This window comes from Carassius carassius, chromosome 8 (assembly GCF_963082965.1).
Source record: "Carassius carassius chromosome 8, fCarCar2.1, whole genome shotgun sequence".
Lineage (NCBI taxonomy): Eukaryota > Metazoa > Chordata > Actinopteri > Cypriniformes > Cyprinidae > Carassius > Carassius carassius.
In genome coordinates this window covers 14,480,902-14,506,715 of record NC_081762.1, presented here as the reverse complement: position 1 = coordinate 14,506,715, position 25,814 = coordinate 14,480,902, and the positions used below count along the sequence as shown (strand labels likewise).

The window sequence follows — 25,814 nt, the reverse complement described above, 5'->3', positions numbered from 1 at the left end:
TACGTTGAAGACCGGGAAAATAATGAGCTGTCCTTGCTGGCTGTAAACGATCACAAGACGCGAACAAACAATTAACGCGAGTCACGACCAGTATGATTCACGAACAAATGACTCTTATGAACGGTGTCTTTTGGAATCAAAACTGTTCAAAAAGCAACTTTTGAATCAGTCTTTAGAGCATGATCAGAAGCAAACTTGACTAAATGAATTGGAATCGAATCAAAAACGTTATCAAATAGAAAGCTAGAATTTTCCACTCCTACCAACAATACTGACTGCTCTAGTTAGATACTCAAACTCTGTTAAATAAAAACTACAGTAACAAGAAAAACATTTTATTTTTTAAAATGTGATCATCTTTAGTGATTTGGGAGAAAATATACAAATATTTTGAAATGCTTATTATAATTGATCCACTTGATAATAGGGAGTATATAGACTTGCTAAAATGCATTTGTGTCTAGGACCATTGCTAACCTTGACCTGAAACTTTTTTTCCGCACAAAGCTTAACATTCACTTCAGTTTTTTCACCTGAGCTGTTTCTGCAAAGAGAGAACTATAAACCAGTTTAATCATGAGTAGCATTCCACATTACCAATGACAAAAGAAGAAGTACAGCCTTGAAATACTTACAAGTAAAAATACAATTGTTCAAAGTGCAAAGACAAAGAGTTGAGGTGTCAAGAGGAACAACAGTTAATATATAAACAATAGACTGAGATAAAACAGAATAATAGTTTGTGATGTGGGCAAGACAGAAAGTTCCACCTATTGTTCTCCTTCCTTGCATTCATTGTAAAGGTTTACAAGTCTTAGAAAGCACTATGACTGACTAAAGATTTGGTCAGGGGCTTTTTTGCTTGCGATTCTGTGAGGGTGTTGTGAATGTTCCAGTTTTACTGTGCTCTGCCCGCTGCTGTCTGGCTTGTAGCTCCTTCACCTCAGCCAGAACCTCTCTAGCTTCTCGCCAGGAGGAAATGGCCTCTTGTAAGAGCCGCTCAGCAGCTGCCCTCCTGCTGTCCCAGTCCAAAGCTTCACTGAGAGGAGAATCAGCACCCTTCATGCTTTTGAACTGGGGAGAGTAAGAGATCCGAAAAAAAGCAGGGTCTGTAGACTTCATAGGGGGCGAGTTTGAGCCAGTGGACAGAGGCGAGTCTGAACCTTTAATGTGGGTCAGATCAATGCATTTGGTATGAGGTGAACTTGATTCTTTTGAATCGGGTGAGTCGATGCTCTTCGAACGAAGTGCGCTCTTGGAATGAGGGGATTTGGATGACTTAAAACGGGGCGAATCCTTTGACTTCACATGTGGAGATTCTTTCCCTTTGGAACCAGGTGAATCTCTCACCCTTACTGAGGGTGAATCTGTGCCTTTGCTGTGGGGTGAGCTATGTGAGCTTGAGCCCTTGGAGTGCGGTGAATCAGAGCCCTTGAGGTGGCGCAGACGAGGGGAGTCAATGACTCTTAAGTAGGAGTAAGATCCCATCCTGCCCCGTTGGGGTTCCTGTTCCTGAATTTCCGCTAGGAGCTCTTGAGTCCTCTGCAGCCGCTGGCTGATTAGTTCCTGCAGGTGGCTCGTGGGACTCTGGGCCAGTGTTGCCTGGACCCCATTCTTCTTGTTTGGTTTTCGCTCTCCTCGGGACAGAGCGTCATCCATGGAAGCACATCGGTTACGGCCCTGAGCTAACTTCTTCTCATTTTGAGGTGTGTGAGGCTGGTTTTCATGGCTCCAGGAGAACTCGCTCCTGCGTGGCAAGCTGCTGGTTTTTACTTTGCTGTCTGTAATGGAGGCCGGTGGCCTGGATGCATCAGTGCCAGCACGTCGACGGCCAGGAGCCAGATGGTCCTTCAACCACCCATCCTGATCATCATCCAGCATACCAGCATCCTCCTCATTCACCAAATCCAGTGTCAGCATTCCATCAGAGGAAGCAGAGCCCTAAAACAAGAACGCATAAAACACTTTTTTTTCTATTAAAGAGACACTCGCTCTTATTTACTCACTTTTATTTGTTTTTTAGCGGATAAGCCTAATTTATAACAGATTCATTTTAAAATAGTGTTAAAAATATTAAACCAAATGTATGCACATGTAGGTTTGGGGTGAGTAAGATGTTTTACATGTTTTTTACATGTCAGCAAGGCTGCATTTATTTGATCAAAAATACAGTAAATAGCAATATTGTTAAATAATATTACAATTTAAAAGAACTGTTCTCATTTATTCCTGTGATGCCAGAGCTGAATTTTCAGCAGTCATTACTCTAGTCTTCCATGTCACATGATCCTTCATAAATCATTGATGATTTGGTGCTCAAGAAACAATACATATTATTATCAGTGTTGAATACAGTTGTGCCTCTTAATAAAAGTATTAATTATTTTTAAAACATTTTACCCCAAACCTTTGAACAGTGGATTATTCTTTAATTAATTAAAAGTACAGAGCTGCAATTATTTCAGATAAAACTTTTCTAAAATAGAAAGTAAGTCTTTACTGTATGTTTTGATCAGATTAATGCATCCTTGCAGAATAAAGACAATTAATAAAGAAAACTGATTTCTTAAATAAATAAATAAATCTTACTGATCCCAAAACTTTTATTTGGGGTCATTAAAAACATTTTGACAATTTAGATGGAAAACAACAGATAAATTAACAGAATAACAAAATAAAAATAACAGAATCCCAGTCAAAGAGATACAACTGAAAGATAAACATTCATATCATGTGTAAAACTTGTTAAATGAGGAAACATACTTTTGAATAGTTAGGTTTCAGTAAAGTTTTCTGGACTATCTGTTATGCAGTCTAGTTATAAATAGCTGCATTTAAGTTTCATCACTACTGTGCCAAACAACCACCTAGTGCCATGAAGTCAGTACATTTTCTCTGGCGCACACCAATATAAACAGACAAACAACAACAGTCCTCTGAATCATAGTCTGAACAAGAATGCCACCCACCACAGCCATGAGATGACCCCGTGTGGGCAAACGGCGCCCAAGTGGGATCTTGGCCCGATCGCGAGTAGGGTGAGCCAGAAGACTCTCCTCCTCAATCGTGACCTGCAGAGAAAAACAAAAGAAAACTATACTAACACAATCATTTTCACCAGCCTTATATGGTTTCTAATTTACACAACACAAAAGGCCTATATGACATCAAGTGTTAATTAGTTTCACATTCATCTCAGTTTAATCCAGCAGTTGTTGGTGTGAAAATGAATTTGCAGATTTATATATAGAAGGTGCTACATGCAGATGCTGTTAAATTCACAAAAGTGGGTTTCTGCTATATGAAATGCAGTGCTTTTATAAGTGAAAACAAGACTGTGACATCATTTCCTACAGATAAAGTTGTTATCAGTTTCTATTAGATACAAGAAAGCTCATTTAAATTTTTGTGGCTAGAGCAATAAAGAAAAGAAGTCTCTTATGCTCAAGGGTGCATTTGGAAAAATAAAATAAAAAAGTAATACTTTAAAATATACTAAAACAGTCTTCTATTTTTAATACATTTTAAAATGTAATTTATTCCTGTGATGTAAAGCTGAATTCTCTGCAGTTTTTACGCCAGTTTTCAGTGTCAAACGAACCACAATAATTATACTCTATAATGCTGATTTGGTGCTCAAGAAACATTTCTAACTATTATCAATGTTAAAAATCAGTTATTTTTTGATAAGAAGAAAGTTCAAAAGAACAGCACTTTTTTTAAATAGATTTTTTGTAACAATGTAAAAAGTTTCTTTATTAATGAGAAAATAAATTTATTTGACAAAAAAAAACTTACTGACCCCAAACTTTATATATCAATAACATATATTTTAATATTATAATATTTCACACAATCAGGTGTATAATAATACTGATGGTTGAACAGTGCTTAGCTGAAATGTTTTTCATGGGAATAAGAAAAAAAAAAGTTAATATTTTCCACATTTATTGCTTTTGTAAAAAAAAATTTTTTATTACATTTCCAGTATCCTAAAAGTTCAAAACACTAATAATGACAGGAAGATAGAAAAATTGAATAGGTAATGGAAGAGGGTTAGCACTAGAATATAAAAGAGAAAGAAATATAAACAGAAAGAGACTGACTAATGAGAAGATGGAGTGTGGGAAGAGACTGCAGGAGTGGAAAGCTAAAATATAGGTGGGAAGATGAGCATTAAACAGCAAGGAATAAATAAAGAATATATGAAATGTCTGTACTCACCTCATCCAGCACACGATTCTTAGCTCTGGTAATAGCATTATTTAAAACACTGATCCAAGATTCCTTCTCCTCTGGACTGACGGCCAGAAATACAAGATTGGGGCTCTAATGGAGGAAAAAAATATATTCAAATATAAACTATCAAAGATTTTAAAATAAATGATGGTGTTATTTTGAATTTCCAAACGTGCATTTTTAGGGTCTATGGAAAAAACAAATACAAACATATTTTCCTTGATCTTTTCACTAAGGAATCAGTTCCTCATTGCAAAATCTACATGTTTTTGAAGTTATTAACTCTTTTAAAATTTCATCAAATAGTACTTTGATGTTGATTGACAGATTCTTCTTTTTTTTTTTTTACTGTGCAATAAATTAAGAAACCTCAGACCCCAGAAAAGTAAAAGAGGCACACATTGGATTGTACCCTATTTTTTTAAACCATAACATCATAATGTTTTGTTCTTACCTTGTTTCCAGGGCGTTGGCATCGGAGCAGGGTAAATCGACTGTGGTTCTTCTTGCTATGGCTCTTGGCCTTTCGCAGTTCCTCCGAGCGCTCATACTGTGCCAGGTCAAACACTTCATGAGTCTTCCCATCATTCTTCATCTGGACACAAGAACAGCAGCATCAGCACACAGACACAGGCCATCATCAGGACTGAAGCTAGAAACAATTGCTATCATTTATTGAAAGTATCAGCAGTGCTTTCCCAGGCCAACTGTGCAGACAACAGTGAATCATATTGATTTTAGCTCCAAGGACAGCAATAATTAATGTTCAACAGAACACTGCTGTGAGATCATTAAAGTTTTGATCCATGCTTACAGAACACTAAATCACAAATCACAATAAACATTTATTTTACATAAAGTAACAAAACATCAGTACTCTTATCTAAAGGGATCGTTCACCCAAAAATGATAATTGAGTCATGGTACTCTCATGAACACAGGTTGAATACTGATGAGGAATTTTTCATTATTTTTGTTTTCTTTGCGGAGAAAATGATCTCATAGCTTCATAAATTGAAGGTTGAACCACTGATGTCACATGGACTATTTTAATGATGTCCTTGCTACATTTCTGGGCCTTGAACATGGTAGTTCCATTGCCATCTGCAGAGTCAGAAAGCTTTTGGATTTCATCAAAAATAGGAATGCACAATAAATATCGCCCATTGTGCGCAGCATGTCAGTGAACAACAGCTGTGTGTAGTAATGCTGCTCCACGTGAAATCACGCACGTATTGAGATTTACTGTTGTTTTCAGAACCGGCATTGCTGACAAGATGCGCATTAAATATCGGGCGATATTTATTGTGCATTCCTAATCAAAAATATCTTAATTTGTGTTCCAAAGATGAACAAAGGTCTTACAGGTTTGGGCATGAGGGTGAGTAATTAATGACAAAACTGAAATGAATTAATTTTTCTAAATTTCTTATTTATTTCTAACAATTGCAACTATATATCACAATGGCAAATTTATTGCTCATAACTGTTCATTTTTTTTTATTTACATCTTTAGGCCGCATTAATTTGCTAAAAAATACAGTAAGATCGTGTAATATTATTACAACTGTTTTCTATGTAAATATATTTTAAAATGAAATTTATTAATGGATAGAAATGTTAAATGAAAGCATTTATTTGAAATTGAAATTATAAACATTATAAAAGTTTCTGCTGTCATGTTTGATGTGTCCTTGCTAAATTAAAGTATTAATTTCTCACAGACCACAACTTTTGAATGTGTATCTCAGTGAAATTATATCACACAATGTATATTTATTATTTGAAAATTATTAGGTGCGAGTACATAATTTTGTGACCATCCTTTCACCATGAAACCTCAAGAACAGCACAAACCTCACACACATATAACTAAGCCTAGCTCAGAATAAATTCTCTCTTCATGCCAAATAGTACAAAAGGAATAGAACTGTGACTTTTGTTCTTTTTAATCAGAAACCAAGACAGATGTTCCAAATGGATTTCAGTTAGTCCAGCTCCTCCTCTAATTATTCAACCAGTGACCCATCTGTGAAAAAACTGTCTCATTTTAAGACAGATCAGTCCTCATTATAGCTGACTGTGGTGGAAAAATGGTAAATTTCACTGAACCTAAGGGAGGAAAAACCCACAGTGGGACTTTAAATCCCAAAGAGACACAATAAGGGTCACAAGGGTTTCTGATGAGATGAACACAAAAACTAGAGGTATTAACATGCACTATGTGATGTCACACTGAGCAAAAAAGATAAACATAAGGCGTTTCTCAATGTCAAGGATACTTCCTTGGCAGGACTGGTCCTTCCAAGTCACTTCCTTCAGAGGTTAGGCGAGACTCCTCTTTAGCATTCGGAGAACACGTAAATGAAACAGGCTAGCAAGTGCATGTAATTGCGCCATTACGTCAGTGAAAAGGTCCGTTTGAATAATGCTGTGAATGGTATCGTTAAATTACTTTGGACAACTTAACTAGTTATTTATAAAAGAAATGCCGATGACGCAACCAATTGTTAAATGACAGGTCCGGTTCAGTTAACCATTTGTATTTGTATAATTTACAATATCAATATGGTAGTAATTTGTACTGCCATTTAAACGTTAAATTTTACTTTTACTACAGTTATAACAAATGTTTGGTAACGTAAATAAAAACCGTTAACGCTCCGACTCCGCTAACGTTCGACATTTTTGAATTTTTGAACAAGATAGCAAAGCTGCGCGCATAGGATTGTGGGTGATTTGAGAGCGCGAAGGATACACATATGCATCCTTTCCTGTGTATGGGATATTCTTCAAACGAAGGACTCAGTCCTTGGTTGAAATTCCGAGGATCCTCGACATTGGAACAGTCCTTCGACGGATGTCGATGACGTAGCATCCTCGAAATACTGGCTTCCGAGGATCCTTCCTTGACATTTAGAAACACCTACGACTTTTTGGGCCAAAATTCTGCATGGTTACCAAGCATTCACCATAGCAACAGGAATACGCAACAAAGGAATCTGGTGTCAGTGAGCTTGAGATTAAAGAACAAAGATCAAAGTGATCCGTGATCATAGAGCAGGCACAAGCAAACCAGCTTGTTCATAACATCTCTAGTTAATATGACTCTGCAATATCATATTCTGCTTTAAACGTGACCTTGTTTAGAAAACCACCGGTCTTACAATAAAGAGTGAAATGTAGGTAACATCCTCCCTATGGCACATAAGGCCAAAGGTAATCTGTGTAACCGTATGCCTCCAGATGGCCTCCTGGGGTCACACATTTAAATGTGAGTGAGTGCACACTCTGAGAAAGAGCATACTAGTGATGCTAATATGGGGCAAAAGACCCCTGGAGGAAAAGAGCCTGGCCTCTCTTTACCACATCAATATTTCACTCCCCCACTGTTGGCACAGCACGTTCCCGGCAGGGGGCCATTCTGATCTCTGGATTAACCACCTCCAAAAATAACCCACTAACCGACCATCTTCATTCTGACGGGGGTAGCTCCATCAACAACTAGATGCAAGGACTAAAACACTGCATCGTAAAGAGTACTCCTATGAATATTACATTCTCTTGATGCTTTTTCCCTGAAATTCACAAGGATTTCAGAAGAGAGATAGTTTTTGATGCAGTGTGAACTGGTATTTTATTAACTGTTTCAGGATGTATGGAGACTACAGTGTAGTAAACATGAAGTGAACACTGACATTACTTGCCTAGTTTTACTTCTAAGACCAGGCAGGAATTAAAGGTGGAAATAGATTTGCAGAATCCCCTTGAATCACGTGTTCAGAGTGATCTGTAATCTGGTTGACTGCATTATTTTGAGGTCAACCAATTTTCCTAAAATAGACATAATTAAAATAAACACCATAGGTAGACCAAAAAGCCTTTGCCCTGCCAAATGGATGAGAGCGAATGTTCAAATATCAAAATTAACACAGCTGATTAGACTGATTCACTGACTCATTTATTTGACATAAATGAAAGATAAAATATTATATCAATTTATGTATATGTATGTATATGTATATATGTAATAAACCCTTTTAAATTAACAAAAATACCATTCTTATTTGTAGAGATATAATAATATGTATATATTATTTTATATAGGCCTATATAGAGAGTAAATTATAATATACAATAAATATACAAATACACACTCACACACAAATAACAAGAACAAATGTAAAACCTTATGAAACCTTCCTTAATTTATTAAAAATGTAAATGATTTTAAATTTTCTGATGTAATGTTTATAAAAAAAACGTTAATGCTATACATTTTCTGAACTAATGTAATGATAGTATTACTACTAATACAATTATTATTCAAACATATTTACCAGAAAAAAATATATATATTTATCAGAATTTAAATATTATTTAGCAGAAAAATTCAAATAAAGAATTGTTGTAAAGAAATAAAAATAAATAAATATATAAAAATAGTACTACATTTTTAAAAATATATATATAATCAGTTAATCAGAGATGCTTTTAATTATTATAATTTAATGAACCCATTAAAGTGGAATTCAGAAAATGAATGAATTTGAGAAAAAATAAATTCAATATTATAGAGCTTTAAATTTTTTATTTTTGTTAAATTTTAATAAATTGCAGTTAAATTGTGAACATTTCAGTTAATTAGTGAAAGTAATTATTTCAAATAATTAGACATGCTATTTGATTAATAACATTTAATTCAATCATGAAAATAGAGTCTAGAAAAATTTAAACAGAATCCACAAAAATTTAAATAAGATAAAAAACTGAATTTGGAAAGAAATAAAACGGAATTTGGAAACAGCTAAATGGATTTCAAAGGGCTCTACCACAGTACAAAAGAAATCCTTATTATTGAGCATTGCAGTGTCTTAAATATATGATGTTTTGAGCAATACTGACACGTTAACAGATTTCTGTGAATCTACACTGTTTATGGGTAAATCCTTCAGTACATGTTTACATATGATCCATTTGCACACAATGCACTCACAGCCATGACTGATCAGCCTGAATAAAGTGAATACTAGACTAGAGCATAAATTATTTACACAAGATATATAGAGAGAGTTGAAAAGAAGCACTTTGAACACAGTTATAGATGCTCAGCTGTCTACATGTATAAACTTCAAATGATTCGCATGGGAGTCAGGAAGGATCGCAGCCTTTACGACTCATGTTGCATGAGATGCGCTTGACTATGCTATATGAGTGAGATCAACTGAAGAGTTCTGTCAAGTGACATCATTCTGGCAAGAACAGGTCTACCTTAAGCACTGAAGGAAAGTCAAGTGCAGCGGTGCATAACGTTATCAGTACTATAGACAGCCATGGCAAACAATACACACAGCCTGAGGACAGACCTGTAGCGCACATACTCAGACTGATGCAACCTGCTGACATTGTGTTCTGATATTATAAAAATAACCTTGCTTGCCTGACCAGTGGAAGAATTCACAGAGCTGGAAATGTTTACACAGAATGCTAATAATCTGATCTGTGGCTCCTTTTGCAACTTTAATTTTTGGGAATTCAAGGAGTGTTAACAGTGGAGAATGAGAGATTTAAGAGATTTTCAATTGCTATGAGCATAGAATGTATATAAAAATAAAATTAAAGAAATAGTTCACCCAAAAAAGAACATTTTAAATATACTCCAAGAATTTGTTTGTTCATTAGGACAGATTTGGAGAAAGCAGAATGACAGATGAAAAAATCATCACAATAATACACACAACTCCAGTCCATCAATTAACATGTTGAAACAAAAACCCTTATGTTTGTAAGAAGAAAATTCATCACTAAGTTCTTAAGCTTTGGTTTCAGATGGTTGCTTCCGACTATCAATAATATTGTTTTCTCGTTTTAATTGGTAGGGAAATGTCCACAGATAAGACATTAATTGATGGACTGGAATGATGTGGAATATTTTGATGTTTTTTATCAGCTGTTCGGACTCTCATTCTGACGGCACCCATTCACTGGGGAGGATTCATTGGTGAACAAGTGATGTAATCCTGTTTCATTGAAAAAACAAACTCAATTTACATCTTAAAGTTATATATTTACGTATGTTTGGGGGGAGAGGCTATTCCTCTACTCATTTATCAAATGAATTAGTGATATATTCATACATTAAAACATTTTAAGTTTTATTTTCCCTTAATGCTTTATATTTAAGATCTATACATAACCATAACACTGAACTCTAGATGCAAACTGCATCGGTGTCAGCAGCTCTAGTTTATGTTTGTGTGGTTTGTCTCTGTAAAGTCCATGTTTAAATAATTCACCACTATAAATAGGAAACATTCTTCTTCACTGTGAAACCAATTTGCATTTTGTGTGTGCGAGAGAGGTGCAGCTGAGTCTTGAAAATATTGAATGTAAATAACAATGTCATCCAAAAACAGCAGCAGCTGTGTGAATGAGGGATGTGCAACTGCCTTCTCAACTCTTAAATCCATTTATGTCACTTTGATGAGAAAAACAAGAGCACCGCTGTACAGTTTTCCATGATGATACTCTGTTACATGATGGCTCTGTGAAACTGAAGAAGGCCTACAGGCTTTGACAGAAACAAGCTGCTACACTTCCATAAAAATTACAACCATCCCTCTACACATGCTTCAAGTGAGCAAATGATTCAATTGTAAAGATTTGTTGCTCCTATAATGAACCGGAAATTGAATTCAACTGAATATCTGTAAGCACCTTCCAGAACCTTCAGGGATCTTTGGTACAGGTACGTCACAAGCACAGGTTCACAAGCTGCCTGTTGTTTCAAGATTTAATTTTCAGTGTTTATATAATACCCTTTAGAAAATTATAGCTTGTCAAAGGAATTACTTTGATGTTGCAAAGTATGTCTTTTATATCAAGGGCAGGAGGTTTTGGCAAACATTAATTATTAACATACATAATCACTATATAGTAGTTGACACGGTATACTTTTCTAAATTTGACATGTCCTGCATTGTTTTGACCGTTTTGAGCATGAAATCATTAAAATCTTAATAACTCACCTCTTTTTCAAAGATGTACAGGTGATCTCCTTTAAGCATCACAAAGCGGTTTCGCCATATTTCCCGAAATATTCCTTTGCCGCTGAACCTGCGGATCCAGCCTACTTTGTCTGGCTGGGATGATGGCTGGTTGGCATCCTGAAGACCCTGAGTGTGTCAACAATGACCCGGTTAGTGTGTCGCCTGTCTTACATAACAGCATTCGAGTTCAAACAGATCTCTGTCACACTGTACTGTGCAAAGCCTTCATAACATTTATTCACCATATGACTTTAGTACTTTTTTTTTTTAACTACTAGGAAGTCATCCAATAGTGACTGGCATTTTGTTCACTAGTATTCCGACTAGCAAATCCCAGTTTGTCTCTCTGTCTCTTCAAACAGTTATCAAGCACTTTTATTAGTTACTAGATCCAGTTCTTCAGTAGTAATTAATCAGATACTAGTGAATATAAAACGTTTCACTAGTAATAGATTTTAATTGAATAAATTGCTGTCATATGGCAAGTAAAAAAATATTGTGAATAGTTGCAACAATTGGAATACATATTAGTGTCATAAGAATATGTAATTTTATCTAATAAGTACAAGTAATGCTAGTATAGATAGTCTACTATTAACTATTAAGTGACTACAACTAAGAAATGGACTATTAGTTCCCATGTCTAATTGAATTCAGGGCTACAAGCAGGATACTGAAAGTACATTTACAAATATAGGCAAGAAGTCAGTATTGGATTACTACTTACAATGAAAAATACTGGGAACTAAAAATGAACACTAGTTCAATTAAATAAATTAATTATTATGACCTGATTTAATGCAAATTTTCGTGTTGTTATTTGGTGTGTGTGTGTGTGTGTGGGGGGGGGGGGGGGGTCCCAGAATGAGTTGGTCAATTAAGGGTGTGGCTAATTGAATATTGTTAAATAAAATAAAGGTTGAGGCAATTACACGAGTGACTACAGCATATAACGAGGAAATGTAACGGATAGCCTACATAGCTATACGCCCTCATTCGGGATTCATAACAAAGGAGTCGTTGTTAAATTAATTTACACATATTTGAAAAACAGAGTACATATTCTTGCGCTCTATTACATTCAGTCACTGTTCAATTAAACTATTCAATCATTAGCATTCAAAAACAATATTTTAACATCATAGATTTTCTCACCCTTTTGACCAAATGGCTTTTCTTCATGCTGTTCTCAAAATGTATCTTTCCCGAAGTATATCCCGCTTTCTAGAAGAAACAGAGTTGTTTTTGTTTATCTTTTGCTGTGAATTTGCCTCGTGCAGGTGCTATGGATGGGATGAGGTGCTGACTGACTGCCAGTCTCTACACTGACGGTTTGCAAACCGCGGGCACAGGCTCTCCATTGGCTTGGGTGAGTCCCCGAGCTCCTGTGCCTCTCACCGAAACGGATTTTCCCGTTTATAGAGCTCGACTGCTCCATCTATTGAACGAGCACAGCTGTCTGTGTGATGTCACGCTGCATATTGAGCTTCAGTGGCTTTCTTTTTGCCCCTCATTAGTCTAAACACAGTGCAAATCAGCGTAAAGCGAAGAATATGGCTATTTGAATTCAAGAATATAGGCCTTGTTTGATATGTTTTATAATGTGATATCTAGCAGATATAAAGCTACAACTGAAAAACTGTGAGTAACTGTGGAGGAGAGCTGGGCAAGCTGTCACATACAAAAGTTGTCCATAGTATGGATATTTAGATGTCTCCATATGTTATCCTGCAAAATGAAATGTCAAAATCATATTTTTGTAATAACTGTTGGATGACAATGGAACAAACATTGCAACTATATTTTTCATAAATTGTAGCCAGGGAAAGTAAAAAAAAAAAAAATTACAATTACTACATTTCATGCATAATTTTACTACATAACTGATTAACTGTTTACATTTTGCTTAAATACATGATAAAGCCAGGTTGTATTGTGACATCTTACACCATATAGTGTGCAAATACACTACTGGGGCATGGCCAAAATCAAAGTAAACAAAGCCAAAGGATCTATAAAGAAATAAATAACCCTTAAAAACACCTTGAGAGATATTCACTGAAATTAAAGTGCATGTCAACACTTTTTTGATTCAGTAAACCTAAAAAGAAATGTGTACCAGTTGTGGCAAAAGATAAAAATGACAATAAATGATAGCACAGATCTGAATAATACAAATAAACATAATTACGATAAACAAACTTATCTAACTCAAGCACATACGGGGGATTTCCTAGGATATTCTCTTCTACAAACTCAGAGAAAGCCTAATTACACTGTTCTAAGCTTCTTTGCCATCTAAATTGATTACATTATTCTAAAACGGAACAAGAAATGTTTCCCTTGGGTTGACAGAGCGTTCTACATTGGGATAGTTAAAGAGATTTCTTTTACCAAAATCTGTAAATAATCTCAAATCTGATTTTTTTTTTTTGTTCCATGGTATTTATGTGCATTTTAGTTCAATACATCAGCCGTGATATAATCTGGCTAGAAATATACCGGGCCTTTTACTGACTCATCATAAGCAACTGTTAACATTTTTTATCCATACACAGCAAATTGCGTGCTTGATGCAGTAAAGCCATTAAGTCGTTCAGGGCTGCTGGTACTCTGGCTGATGGTGGGGATTAATGGATGTGATTTAGAAGGGAGGAAGGGGACTTATAGTGGAGCAAACTGAACATGTACAGTGGGGTGGGGGGTTGAACTCTGGAGGTTAAAGTAATGACCTTAAGGTCAGGGCTAAATTGATACAATTTCATCAGTGTCATCTGTGAGGTGTTGCAGCCTGTGAACTGAGGCTTTGGTGATAACAAAAACTATAAAAATGTGTTGGTCTGAAGATACTGGATAAACAATTTTTCTTTTTAATATATTATTTATATTATGTTGTCCACTTTTTCAAGTTATGTATAAAGGCAAAAATAAATTAGTAGGACGTATGAAAAAGACCCTATAATGTTGTTTATAATGTAGTGTTTTATACAAGGCTTTAATGTTAGCAGATTTCAACTCTTCAAACATGATGTTTCTCCATGTGTCTTCTAAGAACTGCCATAAAAAAATTATAAATTGAAGCCATATTAGATATTTAAAGACTTTGATATAAATAAATAAAAATTTAATTGTGCACTGTTTAAATTAAGCTCTAAAATGAATAAGCAGACAATAATTTATCCATGTCTGCATATTTGCAGCGTCAATTAATTTAGCTGTATAGGGATGTGAATAATAATAAAGAATACGGTGGAGGAATTCATTTTAGAATTTTGCTTAGTTTTGAAACACTGATTTTAATGATTTCAGTAGCCTTGTTGGGATCTTTTGATTCAACAATTTTATATATTCTCTCTCTCTCTCTCTCTCTCTCTCTCTCTATATATATATATATATATTTGTTTATATGATATACAAACATTTTCGTATTTCGTATTTTTTTACAGTAGACATTTGTCCAAAAACTATCAAATGCAGCATCACCGAGCAAATAAATAAAAATGCTGTCATTGTGAACACTTTCCGGGCATCTGAAACATTATTTACATTCGATCATAAATGTTTTGCACATTTACAGTGTTTCACACATCATCAACAAACAATGAATAATAATATTACAGTAATCTAGGTTAATGTTTGCTAAATATTTTTCTGCAAATTTCCACCTATATTGATAGATTTTTAACAATTGAAGTTATAATATATTTATTATTGCATTATTTATAATTCTCATTAACCTAGATTAATAAATACAGGTCAAATTGTTATTCATTGTCCAATAATGTTAACAAATCGAAGCTTATTGTGCAGTGTTCCCATTTTCTTACCTAAAACTATTAGAAACATTTTAAAGGAATGTCAGAAGAGAGAAAAAGAACAATGTGCTCAGCTCAGGGTTCAGAGGACAGACAGCGCTGGGAGTGTAAGCAGACATTAATATTAGTGATGATAACAGCTCAGCGTCGGCTCAGCTGACGGCCTCCGCCTAGTGTTCTGTCACCACCTGAACCTACTGAAAGCATCACTTCCTCCAGGAAACTGTAACAAAGAACGGAAACATATTTGGGTTATAATGGATGAGTACAGTCAGCACTGTATTTGACAGAGTCAGGTATTCACAACCTACTGTGGTTAACAGAATACATCGACACAACATCATGAATAGTTACATATTACTAGTGCAATCAAATGATTAATCACATCCAAATAAGTTTTTGTTTATGTAATATATGTGTGTGTACTGTGTATATTTATTATGTATATACAAAATACACACACGTGCATGTGTACAGCTAATAAACAGGAATCCATATATTCAAAATAAGAATGAATGAGTGTGTTGTCATATGAGTACCACAATTGTATGTTCTTTACATAATGCCATTCCAGGGCTGATGTCACTCGGTAACCGGGATCCCTCTTGAAAAAGGCATAAAGACTTGTGTGCCAGAGGGCAAATGGATAGAGGTGAGATGGTGAAAAGAGACGACCATGTTGAGAGCATTTTAAGACACTGACCTCTTAGTGTTGTGAATGGCTGTGCCCCCAAGTACGATCCGTACCCCGGGCATCGTGCGGTTCAGGTTGTAAACAGTCAATGTTTCCTCATAAGTGGCCCCGCCAATTATAAAAACAATAATGTCTTGAGGTCTGAAGAAGTGTGAAGAAGTACATTATATAACTGCAGTCCATGTTTTTCAATCCAAGCAAAAAGTTTCTGTATTGTAAATTAAACAGACTATTCAAAACTAATTTAACTGGTAGGAGGTTTGAAAACAGTCCTTCCATTATCATAGAAATCATACACTTCTCCTTTAAAGCAACATCAAAACGCTCACATTAAACACCTATAAGAGTGGCCATATCATTAATGCAGGAGTGTGCATGCCATTCTATTTATGTATCCATGTCACCTGTCTCTCAGAGAACTTGGCCCGAGGTAGGGGAACTGGCTGTCCTTTAAACGACCCTTGATCAACTGATCCAGCGTGTCATGTAGTAGTGGCTGATGCTGTGTGTACACATTCTCAACTCCCTATTCAGATATATAAACAAGTTATGAGTATGTGACTATGCCAATATCACACATCAAGAAAACACATTGGTAAACAGATGATTTACCTTAAGTCCTTTGAAAAACTGTTTGGTAATGGCCACAGCATCTTGAGGTGCGATGAGGTCACTTCCTCTGACTCGTTTGCCACCATATTCCACCACGGCTTGTACCATCTGCAGCAGAGATGTATGCAAAATTAAGCACACTTTAATTTTTATAAAATAAAATGACTTTGTTTCAGATTCATCTGGATCTGTCATTGTGCTAGAAGACAGATCCGATGGCTCTCACCTTGCGGTGTCTTTCTGACACCCCTTTGCGGCCGAGCTCCTCCATAAGGCTGGGCAGAATACTGCTGCTGTGTTTTTCATAGCGAAGTGCATATAGCATCACCAGCCGCACAGCATCAGTTTCAGAAAGTCGAGGGTTCTGCAACAGCTGCCTCACGTTCTGCAGAAAGAGGAATGAGTAAATCTTAAACAATGGTGCAGGGTTGGTAAGATTTTATAAAATGTTTTTAATAACTTTCTTTTTATTTGATCAAAAATACAGTAATATTATGACTTTTTTATTTTTTTTTAAATGCATTTCCAAATGAATTTAAATGATAAATTAAATGATTAAATGTTATTTAAAACGTAATGACTGCAAAACTGAATTTTCACCAGCCATTACTCCAGTCACATGATCTTTCAGAAATAATTCCAATATACTGATCTGCTCCCTCAAGAAACAGTACATATGTGTCTGCACTCTGACCTGTTGTGCACTGGAGTGGTCATTCTGGCAGGCCAGCTCCTGCTCCACCTCTGACACCTCCATCAGCTGTCTTTCACTGACCAGGCGAGACAGCTCCCCAACCACAGTTACGTGTTTTGAGACTGTGCCTGACATTTTCTTAAACTGTGGGTAATTATCCACAAATGCCTACAAAGGGGCCAGAAAATGGTGATTAAATATAGAACTGGTTAATGCAATAATAAAAGTTCTGACTCAGGTGTCTTCATGGTTTACTCCTCATATAAGATACAATGAACAATATTAACTGGCTTTAAAGAAGTGGTCCACTTACCTTCATGTCAGATATGGACTCTAATTTTTGTTTGTCCTTGGGCTTTTTCTTCTGGAAATCCTCCATCAGGTTCTTGATATTTGTTCCAATCTCACCAAAATTCAGATACAAGTTCTTATTAACAGAAAGAGAAATAAAACAACGTGAATTTTTTTTTTTTTTTAAACCTTTTTTTTTTCAAGTTACAGTACATTACATGAGCTTATATTTACTTAAATAAGGGTATGTCTTCTGAAATAAAATCTAATTAGCACATAATTACAGGATGTATTATTCTCTAATGGAATCTACATAGCAATGATATTTTGAATGATAAGCTACTCACATTTGCATAAAACTCATCATTTTCTGCAGACAAGACCACCTCCCGTAGGTCTTTACTGATTCCAGGCACTCTTGACAGGTCTATGCGGTTGTTATTGAGGCCCAGTAGCTCATGAACCATGGCCTGATACGTCCACTAGAAGAAGCAAACGCATGCACATGTAGAATTTGCTGCAGTATCAGCACACTACATCATTATGTAACATTTATTTTGCTGAAGACAACTGTTTTAGCAAAAGCAAGCAGAATACGCTGTCTCCAGTAAATCTCACAATAGAGAAAAATAATAAAAGGCATGCTATTAATGTCCAACACTAAAACATACTGTTTTAACAGTTTTCTAATTTAATCCCGAATAAACCCATGGCCTCCATCTCCCTCTGGTGGCCAGGTCTAAGACTCTGCACGCAGACCTCTTTCTGTAATATGAGACTCAGATGTAACATTACTAGGAGACATTGCTTCTTGCCTGATTAAGAAGGGGAGTAATAGCATCATCACTTCGGTCTAGAATCAGGAGAAGAGGAGGCACTTCTGTTTTTCGGAAGTCAAACAGTTCATACTCCTTAGTTATGATTTGCTGTGGAAAACAAACAGATCAAACGTTGATACATTTTTATTCATTACTTTTAATCAATGACATTTATAATTAAATCAAATGACTAATAATGAACATTACAGATCTGTGATATAATTACAAAATACAGCCTTACTTTGACACTTTCTGCCAGCCTTTTGGACATGTCAGAAGAGAGCTGATAGCGGATCATGGGGCATTTCTTCAGGGACAGCAACACTGATGTTAAACCCTGAGTGACACGAGGCAGTACACTGGGCTCCCAACTGCGACCCTATGAACAGAAAAATTCACAGTGAGCCAAAAACTCAAAAAACGAGTGTCAGATAGCTGTAAATTGATTCCAAGCAGCACTATCAGTTTATAAGATCTTATGATTATCATAAATGATCTCCACCAGTTTTCTGCTCACAATCATAACATACCTTTAATACATTAACAATAAAATACATATATAAGCAACTATCTAACCTTTTGTGTGATTTTGTGTTTTTTCTATGACATTGGAGCCCTCTAGGTATGTGAAGGAAATTCACTGAATAAGTCTATAGCTGTACACCTGCATTTTCTGCTGCCATAAAGCCACTGAAAAGCAATTTTCACAGGATTTTGCACCTGCACACCAGGCTCACACACTCTGAGGAGAGAGGTTTTAAATGTGAAGCATGAGAAAGAAACAGACGCCATTTGCTTTATTAGAAGTCAGTGTTCCACCTGAATGACTTTGAAACTGATATTTCAAGTTGCTTTAATGATTCATACACAGATCAAACCACACAAAGCAGCAAAATGCAAGTTCTAAGTTTTCTATAAAAATAGTTAAGGCTCCTCAAATCTGACAAAAGCCTACATTTTCTCTTACCCTGGATACTCCTTGAAGGTTGAGGGAGAAGAGATGAGGGTTCACAGCAATGAAATCTCCATAGAACTCCTAGAATAACAAAATCGAATTGGTTGACAAGAAATTTAATTTGTAAAGTTCGACAACAATGTGTGAACACTGATTTTAATTGTTTCCTTTGTTATGGATGGATGAATGGACAGAAAGACAGAAGTACTCCAGAGATGTAGATAAGAAGAATTATTAATTATTTTGAACAAATATTTATATATTAATTATGAAAATGACTTCACCCACCTGCACTTCTGCAACTACTTCCTGTTCATCCGCCTCAGCCAAAGCCTTTATTTCACTCTTACTGATCACGTTACTGAAATCTGCTCAAAACAAGTCCATAAGTTGGTCAAATGTGCATCTTCTGACCACCCTTATAAGCACATATGCAAACTAATATGAATGACAGGTAAACCTATGCAGTGTGTCTTCTGATATGATAGTGGGACTCACAGATGAAGTAAACACTATACTTGGGCCGGCGAAGCTCTTGAATAAGGTGCTCTACATTCTCCTGAAACCAGAGACGTTCATGTATGAATTAATAACTTAAATCATTTTGAATTCCAATAATCAGTTTAAATCTATATATTCTATAAAAATGATAGCAGCTCACCTTGGTTGGCCGAAGAAAGCAGATTGCCTTAAGGTGCTTCATGTTGTCTCGGTTTTGTGAGTCAATGCGCTCGAAAAGGTAGACTTCTTTCTGCAGGATCTCAGACTGTGTGTAGACCACACTTACAATACTGGTCTGTTAACAGGAAAAGAGAACAAGAAATCAATGTTTTGATCACTGTTTGTTACTGGTGGCAGATCACAGTCAACAGCTGTGTAGGTACTAGAAGTTTCGAAGCAGCCATATTACAAAAACAAACGAGTGCAATTAAGTTGCATGATTTGAACACATGACATGTAACAGGTCAGTAAACTCCATACATTGCACACAATACTAGACTATCAGTGGCATAAACACATCTGCGTTTTCTTAACTTTAATGAGCATATAGCCTAACTGTCCTCTAGTTTGAATTTACTGACCGTCTCCTTGTCCATCAGCAGCACCTTCATCCCGGTTCCGCTGCTCTCTATCATTTTGGAAATGTACTGCTTGACAGCAAGAGTCACGTTCATTTTGTCGTTGTATTTAAGTTAAGTAATTGTCAGTGAGAATGGGTCAAATGATCAGTTCGTTTCAAAGTTGTTTAACGAACGATAAAGGGCTATTTTCACCCGTAAACTCCTGCATACAAAACACTGTTTACAATGGGAGACGACAACTCACTGCGCTTCCTACTACTTCCGGTGTCACAAGCGCTGGATCCGTGTCTGATTTGGGAACTGTAGTAGTTCAGTTGGTCTGGCAGTCTTGCAGATTCAATTAACTAGTTCAACTGATCTGGTAACAGATCGAAGAGCATAAAAATATGCTTTTTACGCTGATACGTAAAAAGGAGTACATAAAATGCCATATTGGTTTGGGCGAGGAAGGGTTTTTCATCTTTTAGAGAAGCGTAATCTGAAGTTGAACACTTGTATTTTAATAACAAAAACAGTTTATTTTTTCGTTTGGGTTTTATAGCGTGGTTATTTGAAATTTTATTCAACTTTTATTAATAATCAAAAAGGAATTCTAAAACAATTTCATTACCAGCTTAATGCTGGTCATTTTTAATAATTTTATTACTATAATATTAACAATATCTTTTGATAATGCAGGTTCAGTGAGTCAGTGTTCGGACCAAATCAGTTGGATTCATGAAACCCTTTTCCCTTGCAGAGTAAAACTGAAGAAGTAAAGAATTCTTAGGACCTCTGTTGGATTGTCTAAAAACGAATTACAAATATGGTTAAAGCAGAATATTTTAGTGTTAAACGAGAACAAAACCAAAAACGTTTAGTTTGGTTTAAAGTCATATGAAGCCTGTGCCCTTCATTTCGGTCCTCTCTCTTCCTGCTTTACACCCTTCTGTGCTAAAAATCTTGGTGTTCTTTTTTATTGCAACCTGTGTTTTGATAAATAAATTAGTGCAGTGGTCAAATCAAGTTTCTTCCACTTATTGTGTTTATCAAAAATCAAATCTTTACTCTCTGTAAAATCATTTTAACAGATTATTTGCTTGTTTGTTCTATCTCATTTAGATTAGGCTACTGTAATTCATAGGCTACTAAATCAGCCCTCTATTACAGATGGTTGTTGACAGGCAGACGGAAGGCCGATCCGATCATCTAACCCATTCTTATTTCACTAAACTGGTTACCAGTCAAATTTAGAATTATTTTTACAATTTTAACTATTGTTTTTAAATCTCTGCATAATCAAATCCCAAAATATCTCTAAGGCAATTTCTACTCATAAACCAAACAGGTTCCTATGTAATCTTGGTCTCCTCTCTGTTCCAGATCGAGGTTCCATTGAGGTTCCTGGTCTATGGAACAAATATTCTGAAATATAAAATAATATTCTACTCAGAAGAACGATTCGCCCACGAATCGGACATCGCAACCACACTCTAGCTCAGTATTTTCATGGCGAGCATGATTTAGCCAAGTACAACATGTTCTTGGATTAACATCCTTATTGATCCTGGAACAACATTCCAACCAACCAATCAGAATTGAGACATAACCTTTCAGGAAATATCTCTTTTAGGCCAACAATCAGGATTAAGATCTTCTACACCTTTGTTAATCAGCTATCATTTCCCTCTGATTTCAGGAATAAAGTATGGGTAAGGTTAGATTTAAGGGTAGGGATTGCGTTAAGTCTGTATTTTTGAAAAAATAATAATGATCCAGGATCATCAAAAGATGTTGATCCAGGAATATGTCCTACTTGGCAAAATTACGGCAACCGTATTTTCATAGCGGCTATTGAAATTTGTGTTCTGAATTTTATTTTGCAAACATTAGTGTTACAATAACAAGATTTCATCAAAAATGTATTAATAATCAAAATAAATAATTATTATACCAGCATTCAAATATTCATTCAGTGAGTACTTCAGTCAGATCAATTCAGTCAGATTCGTGAACAAATTTGAAAGATTTGACACAGGAGAACGATTCTGTCACAACTCACGAATCACTGCATCAATCAACTGCCCTTTTTAAAATGAATGTTTCTTATTTGAATTTTATTTAGGTTACAATACAGATATCCTTTAATTAAACCTTTATTAGGCTACTCATCAAATGAGATATTTCAAAACAGCTTTAAAATGTCAAATGACATCAGTCATGGGCAATTCAGAGAACACAGTAGGCTACAGTAGGTTGCCGATCCAGACAAAAACACCATACAGATTCTGTTTTTTCTTCTAGTTGATTAAACCACTAATGATCAGTAACCATACATTCAATTTAATTAAGTTTTACATTTTTTAAACATCAACAAAGATGGAAAAGATGATCTGAGTGTTGATAACTGCATACAAAGCTTTCAGGCATGTGGTATTATGAATAGAGCTTGGTGGAGAGTTGTCAGTTCTCTTCATTGTAGCCGACAAGTTTTGCACTTATTTCCCACAATCGCAGGGCAGCGAGATCATCTTTACCTTCAGGAGCTGGTTCCTTCAGCTTACAATCACTGTAAACAGATCTTATTGTCATTCAGAGTGAAGAATAAACATATTAGAAAAGGTTAAATATTTAGACAAATTTAAATACAATCATGGTGAAAGCTTATGAATATTAATATTAACAGCCCACCTGAAATAGCAGCCACTGTGAGACTCCAGCCCCTCAGCAACCGCACAGTAAATAGAAGTCTGAGCACCTTGATTGGGGGTTTTCATCAGTAAGAGAGCAGGAAAAGACAACAGAGTGCTGAGCAGAGGGTGGCGCGTCTGCACGTAACGTCCCAGTTCAGTGCGGATTACTCCAGGGTGAAGAGAGTACACTGTTACACCAGACCCTATTCAAAATAGAGCAGGAATAAGTTGTAAAACAGTTTTTAAAGCATTTTCAATGTTTCAATGTAACTGATGCATTGGGGATGAGTGCACAAACCTTTAATCCTTTGTGCTAATTCTCGAGTAAACAGCAGGTTGGCAAGTTTGCTCTGTCTGTAACTGACCAAGGAATCGTACGGTGCTTTGTTGAAGTTAAGGTCATCAAAGTGGATCTTACCTGCAAGAAAGGTCAGCAGACTGAAATATGTTGCATGGATATGAAAGTCTCTTTTACAAAATTAATTAATAATACTGTATTCTTTAGCAGATCTCAAAATGTATATACATTAGATTAAATATGGATATTTTCTAGTATGTTTTGTGTATCACATGTACAACAGATGTTTTATGGAAAGCCTGGCAACTAAAAGATGTGAAGCTAAGATATTAATGGGTGGGTTTTACCTCCTTTGTGAGCAATGCTGGATACATTAATAATTCGACTAGGACTAGACTTCTTCAGCATGTCCAGGAGCAGGACAGTCAGGAGGAAATGGCCCAAATGATTGATAGCAAACTGGGTTTCATAGCCATCCTCTGTCAGGCTTTTAGGGCACATCATCACTCCTAAAAAATGTGCAATAAGTAACAATAAAGGTTAAAGCATAGTGTGATTTGTTGCTTAACTAATAATGAGGTCAAAGGTCCCACCAGCATTGTTAATAAGTACATCCAGTCGATCCTCTGTGGCAGTGTATTCATGCACAAACTGACGCACGGAGAGCAGAGATGAGAGGTTTAAGTGCCGAACTACTATGTTGCCATTTCCTGTAGATCTGCGAATCTCTGCCGCTGCTTTATCTGCTTTTGAAAGATCACGGCAAGCCATAACAACCCGAGCCCCTACCAAAAAACAGATGCTATTGTCCATCAGTCTATGATGCAAAGGGCACCTTATATCCCTAAATTCCTCCAAAACCTAGACCTTTCAGTGGTTTTGTAAGCATAACAGTGTGTTTACCTCTCATGGCCAGGTCACGTGCTGTCTCTTTTCCAATGCCAGTGTTGGCACCAGTAATGATGACTGTCTTCCCGTCCAGTCGCACATGACAGCGGCAAACTCCACCTGCAATCCATTTTCTCAGCAGAACCAAACCTGTTTTTGAAGTCGTCAAGTCACCTTTATTTGTATAGCGCTTTAAACAAAATACATTGCGTCAAAGCAACTGAACAACATTCATTAGCAAAACAGTGTGTCAATAATGCAAAATGATACTTAAGGCAGTTCATCATTGAATTCATTGATGTCATCTCTGTTCAGTTTAAATAGTGTCTGTGAAGATCTATTATAAGACACATTCTTTCATTCAAGTCCCAGGGAAGTCTACATGTTGTAAATTGTGTCTACAAAGATTCTGAAAATATGAAAAAGGGCTTTTGTTTTAGATCTGGCTTGGAAGCATGGCTGAAGAGTTGGCTCACTGCCTTTATAATCCATAAAGTCCATACAAAAAGACATTTTTAAATATATTGCTGTATTTGCTGTGTAAACACCCTGCAAATCAAACAAATATACAACAATATGAATTTGATATTACTGTGTAGTGAAAACAAATATATAAAAAGATCACACATCTTCTGAATTCTATTAGATTCCTCAAAAATTAACCAAATCCCTTAAATGATGTTAAATACCTTTTGCGCCACAACATTGTACATTCAGCACAATAGCTCTGTATTATTATATTTTACAATATTTGGAAGAAACTTATAACTGACTCAAATTTTATTTAAACCCATCGACAGTTAGAATGAGAAGAAATTACATTACGTAACTTACTAATAGCTGTGACCGCAGTTACTGTGCCGTATTTGGCGAGACGATTCGACCTCAGTTCCTCCCACAGTTGAGTTACTTGAATAGAGAGATACATGTCATCCACTGTGATGTGCTGTCAGATCTGCTTTCATTTTATTATCTGTCGTACAGTAACTCTTTTCTTTGCTTACAAAAATTTGCAGGCCACCGTCAAGCTCAATGCCGGCTAACACATCTAAGCACCCTGCATTTAAGGCTGGGTCAAGGTTTTATAAGAAGATTAAATCAAGATCAACTTAGATTCCATGGCTTACGCTCAGACAGAAATGTGAATAACAAAAACAGTGATCTAAACAAATCATGCTTTTAAAACAGAAAACTGTGACACAAAGAGATTTTCGTTAGATGCAAAAAAATGTCTTGGGTTTAAGATTTTCTTCATTTGAGGTATTTGAAAACAGCTCCTGATCTTTTAAGCTATAAAAAGCTTTTTGGGGTATATTGTTTGGGTCATGTGTCATCTTCCCTACTATGGCCTTATTCATTGTTTTGGCACTATTTTGCTGATTTTATAAGGCTATAGCTCCCAAGATCAGAAATATGGGGATGTTTGGATATGACAAATTAGACAAAAATTTATTAGGGTAGTATATATTTTAAAATTCGCTTTCATACCTTAATCTATTGTTATAATCATATGAGTTCCTAAAATAGATACATGCCCTTGAATATGGAAGTTTTTATATGGAATTTTTTTTACATTTTTTCTACTAGTCTTAAAAATTTACGTTTTTTTCCAAAAGGGGTTTTCGCTGAGATGCCATGAAAACCATTTTGGGTTCCCCAAAGAACCTTTTAGTGAAGAGATCTTAAAACCATTTTTCTGCATGTGAA

At 35.8% G+C, this 25,814-nt stretch overlaps 3 protein-coding genes across 4 annotated transcripts; all 3 read right to left on the bottom strand.

The window, feature by feature from the left end:
* Positions 1-556: 556 nt before the first annotated feature.
* On the bottom strand, positions 557-12,845 carry plekho1a (pleckstrin homology domain containing, family O member 1a). Its single transcript, XM_059556371.1, has 6 exons — positions 12,444-12,845; positions 11,268-11,414; positions 4,694-4,834; positions 4,225-4,329; positions 2,970-3,071; positions 557-1,941 (listed from the first exon to the last, which is right to left on the bottom strand). Exons 1-6 carry the CDS (start codon positions 12,468-12,470, stop codon positions 847-849), a joined length of 1,617 nt encoding a protein of 538 aa, XP_059412354.1. The 5' UTR covers positions 12,471-12,845; the 3' UTR covers positions 557-846.
* Positions 12,846-14,685: 1,840 nt separating this feature from the next.
* vps45 (vacuolar protein sorting 45 homolog) lies at positions 14,686-20,517 on the bottom strand. Its single transcript, XM_059556370.1, has 15 exons — positions 20,250-20,517; positions 19,829-19,963; positions 19,666-19,726; positions 19,456-19,535; positions 19,180-19,248; positions 18,454-18,591; positions 18,210-18,320; positions 17,742-17,876; positions 17,417-17,530; positions 17,104-17,271; positions 16,636-16,794; positions 16,410-16,517; positions 16,202-16,323; positions 15,807-15,938; positions 14,686-15,326 (listed from the first exon to the last, which is right to left on the bottom strand). Exons 1-15 carry the CDS (start codon positions 20,340-20,342, stop codon positions 15,245-15,247), a joined length of 1,707 nt encoding a protein of 568 aa, XP_059412353.1. The 5' UTR covers positions 20,343-20,517; the 3' UTR covers positions 14,686-15,244.
* A 1,708-nt stretch (positions 20,518-22,225) lies between these two features.
* Positions 22,226-25,667, bottom strand: zgc:153441 (retinol-DH_like_SDR_c domain-containing protein). 2 transcript variants are annotated; one of them, XM_059556367.1, is made up of 8 exons: positions 25,112-25,665; positions 24,942-25,016; positions 24,123-24,257; positions 23,813-24,004; positions 23,567-23,728; positions 23,220-23,339; positions 22,920-23,124; positions 22,226-22,797 (listed from the first exon to the last, which is right to left on the bottom strand). In XM_059556367.1, the coding sequence occupies exons 3-8, from the start codon at positions 24,127-24,129 to the stop codon at positions 22,692-22,694; spliced, it is 792 nt and encodes a 263-aa protein (XP_059412350.1). In that variant the 5' UTR covers positions 24,130-24,257; positions 24,942-25,016; positions 25,112-25,665; the 3' UTR covers positions 22,226-22,691. The 2 variants fall into 2 exon arrangements, with proteins under 2 accessions (XP_059412350.1, XP_059412349.1); XM_059556366.1 differs by having other exon boundaries at positions 24,942-25,667.
* Positions 25,668-25,814: the final 147 nt, after the last annotated feature.